This window comes from Pararge aegeria, chromosome 2 (assembly GCF_905163445.1).
Source record: "Pararge aegeria chromosome 2, ilParAegt1.1, whole genome shotgun sequence".
NCBI classification, from domain to species: Eukaryota; Metazoa; Arthropoda; class Insecta; order Lepidoptera; family Nymphalidae; genus Pararge; species Pararge aegeria.
Window position 1 is genome coordinate 1,536,657 of NC_053181.1, and position 16,164 is coordinate 1,552,820.

A 16,164-nucleotide genomic window follows, 5' to 3' on the forward strand; every position below is an offset into this window, starting at 1 on the left:
TGTTTGTCCTTCCTTTACGCCCTAACAAGGCAACCAATCAACTTGATTTTTGGCACATAATTACTTAAAAAGGCGGGGAGTCACTTGGCTACTTTTATCCTAAGAAAACAAACGATTCCCATAGGATATGTAAAAACCGTGATGAATGCATACCAAAAACTAGTAGTAGGTACTATTTTTTAAAAGAAATACTTGGAGATAACAACTTAGTGGCCTAGTAACCTCAACTTGAATACGACGAACATGAGAAATCAATCGTCGAAAGTCGAATCAGAAATCTGTAGCAAAGATAAACTAACCAATTAGCAGTCGTAGAGCTTTTCTGACCGAGCTCTTCCGAGGAAGTACTACCGCCTTGGTTATTTCTGCCGCCAAACAGCATTGCTCCGGTCTGAAGTACTTGGTTCTCGGTGTAATTACGGGCACATTGGACTTGACACCTATTCCTACCCATGGAGTGACACTTTATACGACGTGTTCCTTGCATGCTCTGCAAATTTTTCCTCCGGGCAACAGTTTTACAAGTACCAATTAATAATATATATAATCTAATAAAATAATCTTGAAATCTAGAAGTTGCAGCTCAAGTATGCCCTAGTAGATGGGAAAAAGGACACAAAGAGCTGGACACAATAACTCATACAAGAGAGATATTCAGAAGAAAAGATCCAACAATTACGGCGAGACCACTTCACTTTTTTTTACATAGTATCTATTGGCGGACAAAGCCGATTGCCCAAATGATGCTAAGTGAAAAACCATCGCCTATAACAAGGCATGCAAGGAACTCGTCCTGCAACGTGCCGGCCTGTGTCCATCAAGGCGTAGGTGTTAAGCCTCATGTGCCTTAAAGTACACCAGCAATCACGCATTTAATACCGAAACGCAGCATCATAACAATGCTGCTTTCCGGCAGAAATGTTGCAATGCTCACTTGGGATATATATCTGTAGGAAACAGAACATACTCGTAGATCAGTTAAATTATTATTAGGATTGACTCAGGTGGACCGGACACGAGGCTTGCGTAGGATTCCGTATTATTTTTGTGATGTTCGAATAACCGTCAAAATATTCATTGAGAGTGACGTCCAAGAATATTCTTAGGATGTTTCGAATATTTGTGGGGATCTAACGACTGATTTAAATGTAGATTATGATTATGAAATGAGTGGGAGGAAAAAATAAATATCTGTAGAACCAAACTGCGATTTAAGAAAGTTTATTTTTGATACCAAGTTTAACACATGCATTTCTGCTGTGGACTTGTTGCAATCAATATTCTAGTTATGCACTGACCCAAGTCGGTAATTGGACGATTTAAAAGTGCAAGATATTGCGATTAAATTATAATCTGCGTTTTAGAGACTTTAGATTCTCATAGGATCATAGCGTTATTTCCGCCGATTGTCGCTTTACGTTGTATTTTACGAATCCAAGTAGAGATTGCAGAAAGACGGAAGGCCGTATTATGGATATGCCCAATCATCTACCTTAAAAACACTACATTTCTGGCTCATGCATCACACTCCACGTTTATGAAACTGCGGGAGCACTTTAACAAAAGATCCCACGTCTATCACGCTCAATGTACTATAAAAACTTGTAAGAACTAAAAGAACGACATGATTTATGTATTCGTTAATACCTATTAGTAATTAGGTAAAACAAATTGCGTTGTATAGTTTTTGTACTGCTTTTATTGGCATAACTCCACAAAAAAACTCATTGTCCTAAATTCTCTTTTGTTTAAATGGAGTAACAATTTTCTATAATCTGATGGTAAATGATAAAGAAGCATAACTAAAGCGCGCTTGGCTAGAAAATGTCTATTCACTGTTGAGTTAAAGATACTTTTTTTAAGGTAGCAGAGAAAATGAAAGTTGGAAGGGCTTTTCAGATCATCTCTTGAATTTAAGATATTTATTTTATAGATAGAGAAGAAATAAGAAGTCAGAAAAGCTTGAGACCTTTGCGTAGCGTATTAAAAACAAGTCAGCAAAACTAAAGTCGCACCTGACCATGATACAGCATTGCGACAACGTTCACGACTTAGAAGTTTTTTCCAGGTGTCGCTACGTCAAATACACAGGAACACTGGACGGCAGAGTCTTAAAATATTGCAGTGGTGAACAAGAAAAAGCTGCGTTGGTAGACTACTCGCTAGATCATGAATTGCAAAAATCCCTACAATAGAGTCCAGTCCAAAGAGCAGTTGACAATCATCGACTGAAATGATGATAAAGGTGATCGCCTCGACAACTATAAATATTCTACAGAATTGAATGCAATATATACAAGACATACAATACATCTGTTCTTATCGGCGAGAAAAATATATTCAGTTATATTACGTATACTAGTTGTTGCGTGCGACTTCGTTCGCGTGGGTATGTGTATGGGAATGTTAATTGTTCTCTGAACCCCGAAAGATGTATAACAATTGCGATCTCTTGCTTTATGAGAAGCAAAAAGGAACTCATCCCACGAGAACCGCACATATTTCTTTAATATTGTTAGACTATAATCTATCTCTGTGTTAAATTTCATCCAGATCCAAGTAGCGTTATTAACAAACATCTACCTATACTTCAACCGATTGACGTCCTCTGCTGGACATAGGTCCCCTGTTGGAAGTTCCAGAATCCACGGTCCTGAGACGCTTATTCCAGCGGTTCCTTGCGACTCGCTTGATGTCATCTATCCACCGGTTTACCGGTGCGTCGGCCAGCACCTTGGGACCCCAAAATCAATCGGTTCTCGGAGCTATGTGCCTCGCATAACTTCGCGACTCTTTGAGCTATGGTACAGTATCTCTGGTCCAGAGCCCTAAGGTGTACAGTTTCCAGTGAATTTCAAACGCGGTTGGATACTTTCGGTCTGGCCTATGATACCATGAACAAAAATATTCTTTTTCTTGCCTTTATTTCATACTATCCTCGGCACGCTTATGCTCACCTCCCTAACCTAAACTTGATATGTTAATACCTAAGTGAAAGATGCTGCTGTAGTGAACCCTTGTAAGGGTCATTCAATCATCACCGATGTTTCTGTTGTCTGCGATGTAATTCAGATGTTGAGAGTGCGGGCGCCGGGAGCGTGGCGGCGACGCGACGGTCGGCACCCCGCCAGATACTCGAATAGTTCGCGTTCCTAAGAGCCGGCACCAGCTTTTATGACTTTCTCGGGATCATCCCGAAATTCTTCACGAAATTAATCGTGGGTCTTTTATATAGCTTCAGATATTCAGGTTACTTCTTCAACGAGGAGTTTATTGTAAAACACCATCGTGGGTCTTTTATATCGATTCAGATATTCAGCCTACTTCTTCAATTATGAGTTTAGTGCTTAATAGGCCAAACGACGTTATGATCTGCCGTCACAAAACAGCAGCAGTTGAACTGGGGGTTCATTATTAATATATCACGAACTTTTGCTAAGTAACGTCCGCTTCTATCGTATATTATTAGTGCTATTAATGTCACTAATAAAGATTGGCGGAACACGATATAACGACCTGGATGATATCCCATTATTATATTTTCATCCCAAAAGAAACTTTTCTAACCTGGTCACCATGTGCGTACCGGGTTTGATACCGCTGTCCATCTCTCATTGAGGGGGCATTCGCCCATTGTACACATAGCCGCGAAAAGTTCGCAGAACCGGTGATTGACGTGGCCCCAATATTTCTGATTGGATTTTTGTAAAGACTAACCACATGTGCGGTTTCTTAATATAAACAAAAGCTATGTCATATTATACTGCTATAAAAACATTATCCTGCGACTAATAAATGTTAATAAATTAAAACTGGAGTACAAAAAAGGTAAAACTAAAACTGGGCTACAACAAAGGAAAAAATTTAATAACTTATGTAAATTGCATTCATTTATACTAAGTATTTTGTTTCTTTAATTTAATTATTCAATCACAGAGTAGCAGTAGGTACCATGTGGTGCCAATTCTCTTGTGCACAAATCTCGAACTAAACTAAATTGACAAGTCCTAAAACAGTACTATCCCTTACATTGTGAAACTTCTCGAAAAAGAAAGCAATACTTTTAGACTTGTCATTTTAATATGATAGTATCTGTATTCTGCCATTGATTTAATAGATTGACCAAACTTTGTATACAGCGGAATTATTGGCACCAATAAGCGTTGTGTCGATTAGGCGCCAAAAGATTGATAATAATATTATTTTGAAAACATAATAATACCTACTATCGGTTTTTATGGTATGAATCTGTGCGGCTATGTGAAGTTATACAGCGCCACCTATCGGCGATGCATGCTATTACAGCGCTGTCCTAAAATAAACTCCCAAACAAACACGCCGCACTGAAAGCATCTGAAAGTTTCAGTAAGAAGTTTATCTTCCTCTTAGTAAATAGTGTTACCGCTAGATGGCGCAACATTGACACGCGAAATCTAGCGATCGGTTTGCGAAAGATGGCGTTAGTAAGATCTTATAATTGTTTTGTCTTATTGTTTAAATTGTAACTAAAAACAACCTTGGCAACTTGTAGCATAGTAGATGCCTATTAATAAATATCAATCTAGTGCCTATTTCTAGAACACTGTCTCGATTATCATCCTATTCATTTTCCCAGAAAAACAATATTATTTTTGCATTACATAAAAATGCGCAAAAGATGTGTGGCTCGCTGGTGCGAAGGTTGCGGGGGAGCGCCAATAGTATCCTGAAGATGATTGCTGGCAGGTTGGACTGCAGGTGTGTGAGGTTCAAATAGATTGGAACTGCAGTGATTCGCAGATTGAAATATAATGTATTAATTTTTGTTTATTAATTTTTTTTAATAATTTCAGTTATATAGAAATAATGTATTTTTAATAAAAAAAAATTATTATCATTATTTACCGAGGGTACAAACGGGGTCTAGCACAGCATGTGGACTATTCGACTAATTGAAACATAAAGAAATTTGTGTTTTTGAATTCAGCATAGCGTACAGATTGCCAGAGTTCTTCGAGGTGTAGATTTCGCACTGGGTTTTAGTGGGAAATATCTAATGCAGCACAGTGGACGTAGAATCGAGCTTCCCTTTTATAGGATTTTTATAATCAGACCATTCATTTTCATAAAAAAACATTTTCCTTAAAAAATCTGAATGTCTTAATAATAATTACCACTATTTACCATCCTTTCATGCATATTTTATTTACAAAATAATTAAGATATTTCACTTTTGCAAGATGTCCCGCGATAGGTAAAGTTTTTTTTAATTTATATGATTTTAAATTAAGTATTAAACTCGAGTACTAACCTTGAAGTATTTGGACACGACAGGGTCGTTCTTGAGTAAGTTCTGGGCGCGAGGCTCGTCTCGGCAGTAGGCGACGTGTTTGTCAAACTCTCTCTCCATACGAAGCAGTGCCCTCCCAAGCATACGCGGCTCCTCAGCGTAGTACTTGATGCCCTCTAGAAGCCCACTGTAGAAGAAAGAATATTATTACAATCAACCCTATTACTACGTAGTAAAGGTTCATAATCGCGCATGATAACGTAAGGTGTAGGTAAATACCAACAAACGTAATAATACCTACTAGATAATTATTTACAAGTACGAAATAATGTTGAAAGATCCATAAGTATATTTCATAAGGAATCACCCTGTTAAAAAATTAAATCAAAAGAAGCATATTTATTTTTCCGTACAAACCTCATTGAAGATAAAAGACCGACACGCGCATAGTACCTACGTTATGCGACGCGTACCTAATAAAGTGACAGGAGTCACATGATTTCAATTTTGCATGTGATGTTCGGTCTGTATCTGATTTCTATCAGTATAAAATATGGCAGTGGTTTAATCAAAAACTATTAGGTTTCGGTTACACAGATAAGTCTCAGAGACAGTACATAATGCAACTCCGTGCCTTTGAAGTATTATTTCCGTTTTCATTTACACGTTGTAAATTGAAAAAAACATTATAAACATTAAAGATGATAAAATACACAGTTATTGTTTCGGCTTCTGCCGTGCGGTTTTAGCACAGATTCTTTTTTTTTAAATTTCGAACGGGCATAGGAAATTCAAGTGCTAGAGTCATTCAACTCACGTGTTATGAAACTCGCAGATCTGTTTGAAGTTGGAGAACAGCAGTTCCCGGTTGTCGAACACGGGTTTCGGGGTGGTGGCCTTGTCCATGGGTCGCATGTACTGCTGCACCACCTGCTGGATGTCTCGCCCGAACTCCTCCTCAGTCTCAATCAGCTCCCGGACAACTGCCCTGTAAAACGAAAGGCATTTTAATTTTGAATCTCTTTCTCCTCGACATAGCATTGTGACGGAATTGTGTGTGAATTTTATAAAGTGGGTAAATAATTAAACTTTTGATAACTATAATTGGAAATCAGTGATTAGGCCCTAAGTCGAAGAAGTGTAGGTAATACAAGTAGTAGGTGCTAGACCTGCGCGCTTTGCTTAGCGGGCTGTATAAATAATGGACGAATTTGAACAGCAACACAAGGTAGTAAGGTTCTATTTTACTCTGTTACTAAAATACGGTTGCGAGCCATGTATTTACGAATTCATACGTAAATATTAAGCTTCGGGTAACATTGCCCCAATTTTCATCATAACCGCAGCCAAATAATGTACACAAACCTATAGAAGCCTTAGTACAAGGTTTTGCTCGCTCGCAATCGAGAAGTCGTTTTCGAGTATGGGAATGGAGTTAAATATATCTTTTTAGCATTGTTTTAAAGATTAAATATGCCTTCAATTCTATAGGTCGGACAAACATGCGGAATACAGGATTTGCGACTCTGAAACGAGTGACATTAGGTGCATTTTACTTTGAAGATACAAAGTTTTATAAGCTACTCGATTGCGAGCAAACAAATCTTGTACTAAGGCTAAAGGACTCAGTCATAATAACTCTTCACAAAATCAACCGTTTTGGACAATAAATCAATTTCGTACCCAATTATTCACCGTCCGCCTCATTACCAACGCCAAGATTTGCCAGAAAAGTTAATATATCATGCACATGCAAATATCAAGATTTTCTTGAACCTGTTTATTATATGCAGTATGTATTTTTTCCACAGCTGGTTTTTTATTCTTCTTATTAAACACCTAAAGTAATCGTTGCAGATTGGCACCGAGGACAAACCTCTGCGGTTTTTTTGGTGCTTTTATACTATGCATTTTGGTGTGATTGTTTCATTTGATAAATAAAAAAAAAATAAAAGAATCCGTTAATGATTTGATTTGATTAGTAGCAGAGATTTTTGGAGAATCTAAATTTTCGGAGTTATCATCGTCATCAGCCTGGAAGGGTCAAAAGTTGCACATAGGCCTTTCTGAGAGCACGCCACCGCACACGGTCCTCGACTTTTCTCAACAGCCGCAAGGGATTTCAGAGTTATGTGCGCATCCCAGGAAAACAAATGTGTAAAAAAAAACGAAGAATGCAAGCTAGTGAATAACGATGATGACTAAATCCATGCAATTATTTCAATAGCCAAGCATTGTTGTAATGTTGTGTTTCAGACTGAAAGGCGTGGTGGCCAGTGTAATTACAGGCAAATGAGTTAACTGCACATAACATATAACCACTTAAAACTAATCCAATACATAGTTGCTGGCAATAAGATTAGCTTAATGGCGAGATCAGAGAATCGAGAGATTATGCAACATATTATTACAATAAAAGAAGCGCCATTCACAGGGCAAGGTGTCACTGTATTAATACTGGTCTAAATATAAAACATATTCCAACATTTCACCCGCATGCCAAACCAATGAGCTGTAAACCAGATTTAGATGACTATTTGACACGTGAACAGTTATTTGCACTTAGAGTCTTTGGCTTGTCTGAAAGCGATATAATTTATAGTCCATGTTTATGGTTCACACCTCAGGTGTACACAAAGGAGAACTTATATTTGTCAGAACCGGATGAAGTTCTAAGGGAATATAACGGAGAAATGGTAGCAGCGTCCTCTTTGCTTCTAGTAAAATAGAAACGTGCGTAGAGGGTACATTGCCGAAGATCATTTGGTATGGAGTATAGGGATAAAAAAATTATACATTATACATACACCATGCAGATTCTCGTGCTTTTCGAAGAGTATAGCAAATTAGGCTTAATTTTCATCATTAGGTTCAATTTCTCAGAGTATCTCAACAATTCACGGAGCAATGCTGTCCAACCGTTATGGAATAAATCCCATTGAGCAATGCTGTCCAAGAGCGCGTTGAATGACAACAATGAACGCGGTATAGGTGCGATGCTTCGTGCAACAGTGTTACAAAAAGAGACCACGAACCATTTGGTTCTTTTTTTGTGGACAAAGTTGATTAGGAACATTTGGAGCAAAGACGTCCCTAGATGGCACATTATTTTTAATTATAGGCAAACCCTGCTTATAGTAGAGGCTCTAAATTTAGCAGTGTACTGATATAGGCTACAGATGGATGAAGTCTGGGCTATGTTTATTTGTCTTAGATCATTCTTAAGTCTTTTAGCCAAAGCCAAATGCATAGAAATTCCTGATAAACTAGTATGTCGATCGGCCGAAAACTGTGGATATAAATAGAAAAAGACCATCATTATCAAGCCAATACCTTACCTACGTCTCTTCTCAGAAGGAAACGGGTTAAGGCCGCAGTCCACCACGCTGGCCAAGAGCGTATAGGTAGACTTTACACGGCCTTGAGAACATTATGGATCTTTCAGGCATGCAGGTTGGTTGGATGAGAAAGGCAGAGGGCCATGTAATGTGTCGCGCTCTCGTAAGGGCAGTCCAGCCGTTGACGCTTGTGGAATGACGACGATGTCGTTCGGTGTTTGTAAATGTGCGACTAGCTTTACATCAGGTTATTTTCCAATAGCACCGGAAATATTAATGAAGTTTTGTATCGTTTGTCACTTTTGATATATTAAATGTCCGAAGCTGGCAACATTTGCGGTACCGATTTGACTTTGAGGTGGTGAACTTGACTAATTGGCATGTACTGGATATTGAGAAATGTACGCTCATGACATTCACGATGGGTATTATTATAAGACCATTGTCGTTACTATTTCAAGCAAAAAAAAACAAAATGTTACTGTCCAAAGTGTCCGAGGAAGATGTAATTAAAAGTAAGCTAGTCTGAATTCTTTAAAAATAATACGAACGTTTTCCGGTAAGACAAATTTCTTACTAAATAGTTTTGGTGAATATTGGATATAAGCAGGCGTTACTTTGCGGAATTCCATGATATATTATGAGAATAAAGCTTAACTCCGCAAAATGCAGGAGAATGTGTATGGTGTCATTTATAATTTTCTCATTCCTTACACTCCACACCACACAGATCTTCGGCAATCATGCGTAAAGAGTACCTACGCACGTTTCGCTACGACACCGGCGCATCCTGAGGAGATGTTGACTTTACGATGAATAAGTGTAAAGTCAAAATATTAACAATTATTATCAGTATAGTATATAAATTACACCATACAGATTCTCCTGCTTTTCGCGATGTAAAGCAAGTTAAGCTTTATTTTCATAATAAGTTTTGCTGAAGGCTACAGGTTTCTTCCTTGGCACATTTTGTTAATTGCTAATTAATAAATATTTAACCCAAAATTGTATCCTGTATGTACTGCATAAAATATTGCATAGAAAATAGAAAAGTTCCATATAAGAAGAAAGAAAGACATTTTATATTATATATAGAAAAGTGGTTATTTAGCCTGGAATTTGAATAGAATAAAGTCATATTGCATTAAACTATCAGTGGATACATCATGTCCATTAATCCGTACCTCTCGACCGATAAATTTCCAAATCATCATCATCGTCATATCAATCCATTAGCGGCCTCTACGAGACATGGGTCTCCTCCCAGAACTTTATTGCGAACTCTCACTCTCTCTCTCTTTTTCACCATAAAAGCAAGAGAAGTTGAGAGGTGCGTGAAAGTGCCTAAAGCCAATAGGTTAGAATCGCTTTATTTGTATATTTAAATTCACAAAAAGCAGTCACCAATGACCCAATAACAACTGAAATAAAGATTTCACGTACAAACTGTATCAGCTTTTATAAGGAAATCTCCTGAATTTGTGACCAACCAAAACAGCCGCGGAAGAGTACTTCTGCCGTCATCACTTGCTATGTAATTATTGGAATATCCAGGCAACATTTCGCTGCCAAAAATTACTTTGACCTAATATGTTGGAGCGTAAATTGGAAACATGTTTGTTTTTGTGAACATTTCCTTTAGCGTTTTCTGCCATCTCCGCATAAAATTATTTTCGCTTGCAGTGTTATAATTTAATTTCGTTCGACATTTTTACGCCGGAAACGTAAGCTTCAGACATGTTTAAGATGGCAATTCAGAGTCAGAAAAGTTTTCTGGAAAATGTAATCGATGAATTAAAAATCTTTATACACAGAGCTTGTAAAGATCGTAGTTCTGTCGAATTAAATGTTAAAAAAGCTATAATATAACAAAATTATTGTCAATTTTAGTTAGTTCCAATAATTGCTTAATTTAAAATAATAAATAAAGTATACTACAATAATGCACTCATCGCGAACTAGCCCCAAAATAAGCACAGCTGGTTTAAAGATAACTGATCATGATGGCACAAACATTTTTCAGTTGTGGGAAGCGAACCTACAGCCTTGGACTCGTAAAGCAAGCCGCTGCCCACTGCACCAATGGGTCGTCAAAATATACATTATTGAAGCGGCCAGAAAAAGAAGCATCGTTGGACGAACGCGTAAATGTGGCAAAGATGACGCACACATACTTCAGTCCATCGATGCGCGGAAACTACAACTAAGTAATACCTAGGTAGAATTTTGTATTTAAAAACACAGTTTTGAATGTACCATTTTTGAAATTTAAAGTGGACTTCCGGGGAATATGTTTTTATAACGACTTTTGCCGCTTCTTGAATTTCAGGTGGTTTTAAAGTAAGTTCATTGCACTCATTGTCCTTACTTAGAATCAATGACCAACAACGAACAACAATAAATTTCACGCATTAAAGTGTTCATTTGTTTTTTTTTCCAATAAACTTAGTAGTTAGTAGTTAATAAGCTTGCTAGTTGCAAGCCAGTTCGAAATTTAAATAAAACCTTTGATACGTTATTTCCTTGGTTGCCACGTACAGACTTATTTACTAAAAAAATTTTTCACTAAAAAGAATCGACTTTGTTATGCGACTACAACTAAAATACAGAAAATTACTGGTACTTTCCTTTACACTATAAAAAAATGAATACGAAATATACTTAAAAATGTTGTAGAAAATATTTATTTCTTGCTTTTTAGCGGTATAACAAAGTCGGTTCTTTTATGTCAACTTGTTTTTTAATTACAAGACAGATATGAGTTTACCATGTAATTTATTTGGCCTCTAAACCGCAACGGATATGGGTTTTCATCAAAACGCCGCTTTCGATTCGAGCAATTTCAATTCATCTTGAAAATTTTCAAGCATGTCCGAGAAAAAATTTACTTACTTTTCGGATAAAGGTGTATAAAATGTAACATGAATATTTCTAGTGAGAATGGCGAAAAGCAATTTACGTCAATTAGTATTATCAAACCGGGAGCAGCGTCTACTTTACTGGAAATACCTTACCCGCTAAGACTTCTACACTTTAAAGGATACCGGATAAAAGAAAGGTATCATTAATATTACCAAGTAGGTATTTTATCTTTGTGCTGTTTGCACAAACATGTAATGTATACCAAACAAAATTGATTTTAATTACACGAAGAGATTAAGAAACATCATAAAGTAACAAGGCGTAAAATTTATTTTGAATTAGGGCACTGCTCACAACGATGTATCAGACAAAAAAGTTACTGCGTCTTTTAATTAATGGCTTTTAGGTACATCACATCATATGGCCCATAAGTCAGGTTCACATGACTCCGGTAGCTAGTAGCATTCCAGTCCAGCAGGGCTAGCTATCCAGTGATTTAGCAGGTGGGCATGTGCCCACCTGCTAAATCACTGGAACATGGAATAGGAGAAGTTTACCACCGTTTATTATTACACATATGTTATATGGATATTATTTCCACTTGTGCGCCAGTGCCCTGAGAGTCGATAAAGCGGTGTTGCCCGCGACTTCGTCTACATTTGATTTTGTTTTTTGATGTGGCATTCAATTTAGTTATAGTTCTAAAAAAAATTTAAAGTATTCAGTATCGCTAAGCCTTAAATGACGGGTTTGCTGCTGTCCGCTGAGGAGTTCTGTGCTCTATCTCCAAACACATTGATCAGATTTATACAAAGTTTGGGCAAAATTAAACGCATAGTACAATAATAATTATTTAAATCGGTTATAATTTGTCGGAGTTATGGTGTGAAATTGCCAAACACTTTTATCCCCTCTCCCAAAAGAACCGAGCTTAATGTCGGGATAAAAAGTATCCTATATTACAAAGTCAAAGTCAAAGTCAAAAATATCTTTATTCAAGTAGGCCCATAGGTGGCACTTTTGCTGCGTACATAAGAATTACACGGTAGTGAGATGATGGCGATAACCACATTCGTAATCTTAAAACTAAAGCTACGAGGGTTCCAAACGCGTCCTGGTCTAAGAAGAAGCCAACAAAAAACTTAGCCGGGCTATAATTTACACCCCAGCTTTTTTATCGATTACGTAGTCCTTCATACTATAATATGACTTTTCTATAAGCTTACGTTTAATACAAACTTTGAATTTATTAAGAGACAAGATGTCAGTTTATTGTAGAATTGTATGCAATTTCCTTTAAACGAATTATGAATTTTATGTAACCTAGTATATTGCACTGTAATTTTATTCTTACTTCTAATGTTTAAATTATTGCAGTCACATTTTTTCTTAAAATAAGAAATGTTTTTATGAACGTACATTAAATTTTCAAACATGTACTGACTATACACTGTCATTATTTTAAAATCTTTAAATTTATTTCTCAATGACTCTCTTCTAACACTTCCAAGAATATGTGTACAAAGTTTCATGAGGATCGGTTAAGTAGTTTTTGCGTGAAAGCGTAACAAACAAACTTACTCGTACATTGATATTTATAATATTAGTAGGGATAGGGATTTTGTGAGGGCATCAGTACTTCATCCATAGATTGTCACTTGTTCTTAAACGCGGGTAAATTGCAATTTCCTATAATCATGTCGCACTACGACACCGTGCATCGTAGCGGAGCATGCTACCACTTTGCCCGCGTAGCAGAGAAGCGTTGGATTATATTGTATTAAGGAGCTAGAATAATGTGAACCGGCCGTAATGAAATTTAGGTGCATCAAATAATACGGCCCTTATAAATTTCGGTCGTCGACATGTTCGCGGAAGCAATCCGTCCATCGTTTGTCACGCCGACACGTACGCGCGTAAATTGCAATTTTATTTCCCCGCGTCTTTGTGCGCGTCGTCAACTCGAGCCCTTTATATAACTCCAAGATGTCGTCACTGTAAACTGTTCAGCCGAGAGTGCATTAAGGGCGATGGACTAAATAAAAATAATCGTGGAGAATTGCTTTGTTTAATTAAGCCCCAGTAAGAAGTTTGTAAGAGCGGTGATAGCAAAGTGGGTGATAGCTTAGTGGGTAAGGCTACAGTTTCCCCCTCAGAGGGGCTCTTTTGGTAGTAGTTTTGCTAAAATTGTAGGTCACTATAAGTTATATTACAATGGTTAACTATACACTCCTACATAGAGACAGTTTTTAATTTAACTTCGACTTCAACATATTGTATATTGTGAGATGGTGATAACAAAAAAAAAAAACACCCGGCTAAGTTTGTTGTGGGCTTCTTCTTAGACCAGGACGCGTTTGGAACCCTCGTAGCTTTAGTTTTAAGTTTACGAATGTGGTTATCGCCATCATCTCACTACCGTGTAATTCTTATGTACGCATCAAAAGTGCCACCTGTGAGCCTACTTGAATAAAGATATTTTTGACTTTGACTTTGACTTTGACATACGTCCAGGAACTAAAAAGCAAAAATACTGAGTAGGTACTTTATTCATGTACAAATTTTTATGTATCCTCTATACTTTTTTAATAACAGCTCTAGCGATTTCGATAAATTTTAAATGAGAACACCGTCAAAGTATGCCCTGCCCAAATCGTTTCAGGAGTCTTTGAGTAGTCGGGTGACATACATTTTATATATTGAAGTCGGTTAAAAATTTACTGTCAACGACGGTGTGCAAATCTTTTCTGATTGTACGGAATAAGATCCAAACTCATTCGAAATAAAAAAAATAAAAATAAATCAAGGTAAAAATAATTATAGTAACAGATTTCAAATTTGAGATTAAATTGTCATTTTAATTTTCCATTATTTTTATATAATAGACTATTTTGTGGCGAACCCGTCCTATTTGGGTACAGTTCACATAGTGTCTCCTAGCATCAACACTTACTGTCTCCTGGCTGCCAGCGCCGTTTGGTCCCGTTCCGGCACCTTCTCCCTCAGCACGTGTGCTGGCACGTAGCCCTGCCGCGTGCACAGCTCTCCCTCCCGCATGTCTTCCACCACTCGTACCAGCCATCTGCAAGTAACGAGACATACTGATTACAAAGCTATTATTTTTTTTTTAATTTTTGTTTCACTATAAGTTAACCTGCCTGCAACTCTGGTTCATCATCATCACATCAGCCGATAGACGTCCACTGCTGGACATAGGTCTTTTGTAGGGAGTTCCAAGTTCCACGGTTCTGAGGCGCTTGGATCCAGCGGCTACCTGCGACGCGCTTAATGTCGTCTGTCCACCTCGTTGGGGGCCGACCAACGCTGCACTTACCAGTTCGGGGCTGCCATTCCAGCACATTGGGACCCCAACGTCCATCCTTTCTCCGAACTATGTGCCCGGACCATTGCCACTTCAGCTTCGTGACTCGTTGAGCTATGTCGGTAACTCTGGTTCTTCTACGAATCTCCACATTTCTGATTCGATCGCGTAGAGATACTACGAGCACAGCTCTCTCCATCGCCCGCTGAGTGACTCTGAGCCTTCTTATGAGGCCTTATGTAACCTCTGGTTACGGTAACGGTAATGGTAACGTTGGGAATAGAAGCAGGCGTTACTTTGCGGAATTCCATGATGTATCATGAAAATGAAGCCTTATTAGCTATACTCCGCAAAAAGCAGGAGAATCTGTATGGTGTAATTTTTAATTTATTTCGTTATCACCAAACAGATGTTCGGCAATTTACCCTCTACACACGTTTCGCTCGTTGACTTTACAATGAATTCAAGTGAATTCATTGTAAAGTCAACATCTCCTGAGGGTGCGAAATTACACCATACAGATTATCCTACTTTTCGCGGAGTATAGCCAAATTAAGCTTAATTTTCATAAGATGGTAACGGGCTAACCCGTATCATACCCCTAATCGGTTTCCACGCGGAATCATACAGGAACGTATAAGCAATTTATAAAATACTGAATAAAATATGTATTTAAGTACACATTACGTCAGTGTACACAGACTAAGTTGTCCTAACCCCATTGATTGGAAAGTATATGAGTGTAGGTAAACACACGGACGTGCGTAAAACGAATTGTGCTAATGGATTTAAGACCCAGATGCTGAGTTTCAGCCCGACTTTGATCGTTCTATAAAAAGCTGAAAAAGTTGAAAGTCTAGCGTTAATAGTGCTTAATGACAGAACACACCATCGAGTTTTAATTTTCCAACTTTTTGTCGCCCTTCTATATACGTTACCTAATGTGAACAATAATGAAAAAAAAAAAAATTTTTTTTCCAAACAGGCTCAAAAGTATCATTTGGGTGTAAAAAACATTCTGTGAAAAGATGAGCCCTTAGTATTAGTATTAAGATTGTCTTCATCGCATTTTTTTATATGAATAACATGTAGGATAAATTTTTTTTGCTTCTTCTGATTTTTGTACCGTTCAAGCGACTGATTGAGTTATAAATCGCTATTTCAATCTTTATAGAGAATTGAACGCTCTACAAAAAAGGTCTCATAACATTTTTTGATTTGTCCACGAGTTGAAAAGTTATTCAAGGTCAAAATTTAATTTTTTAAAAAATTTTATCGAATTTTATAAATTACACCAAAACTGTTGGTTCCAGTGTCAAAATAAGGATAAAATTTTTTGTCAAACATATTAGACTTCTTTATTAGACTTCCGA

The 16,164-nt window shown here is 37.4% G+C and overlaps 1 protein-coding gene across 10 annotated transcripts in view; it reads right to left on the reverse strand.

Moving 5' to 3' along the window:
- The window catches only part of LOC120628057 (obscurin-like), a 153,485-nt gene that overhangs the window by 58,732 nt on the left and 78,589 nt on the right, over positions 1-16,164 (reverse strand). For all 10 annotated transcript variants that reach the window (XM_039896330.1, XM_039896321.1, XM_039896313.1 and 7 more), the window contains 3 exons: positions 14,423-14,551; positions 6,087-6,257; positions 5,291-5,456 (listed from right to left, as the gene is read on the reverse strand). In XM_039896330.1, the coding sequence (XP_039752264.1) occupies positions 5,291-5,456; positions 6,087-6,257; positions 14,423-14,551 (466 nt within the window). The remainder of the gene's footprint in view (positions 1-5,290; positions 5,457-6,086; positions 6,258-14,422; positions 14,552-16,164) is intronic.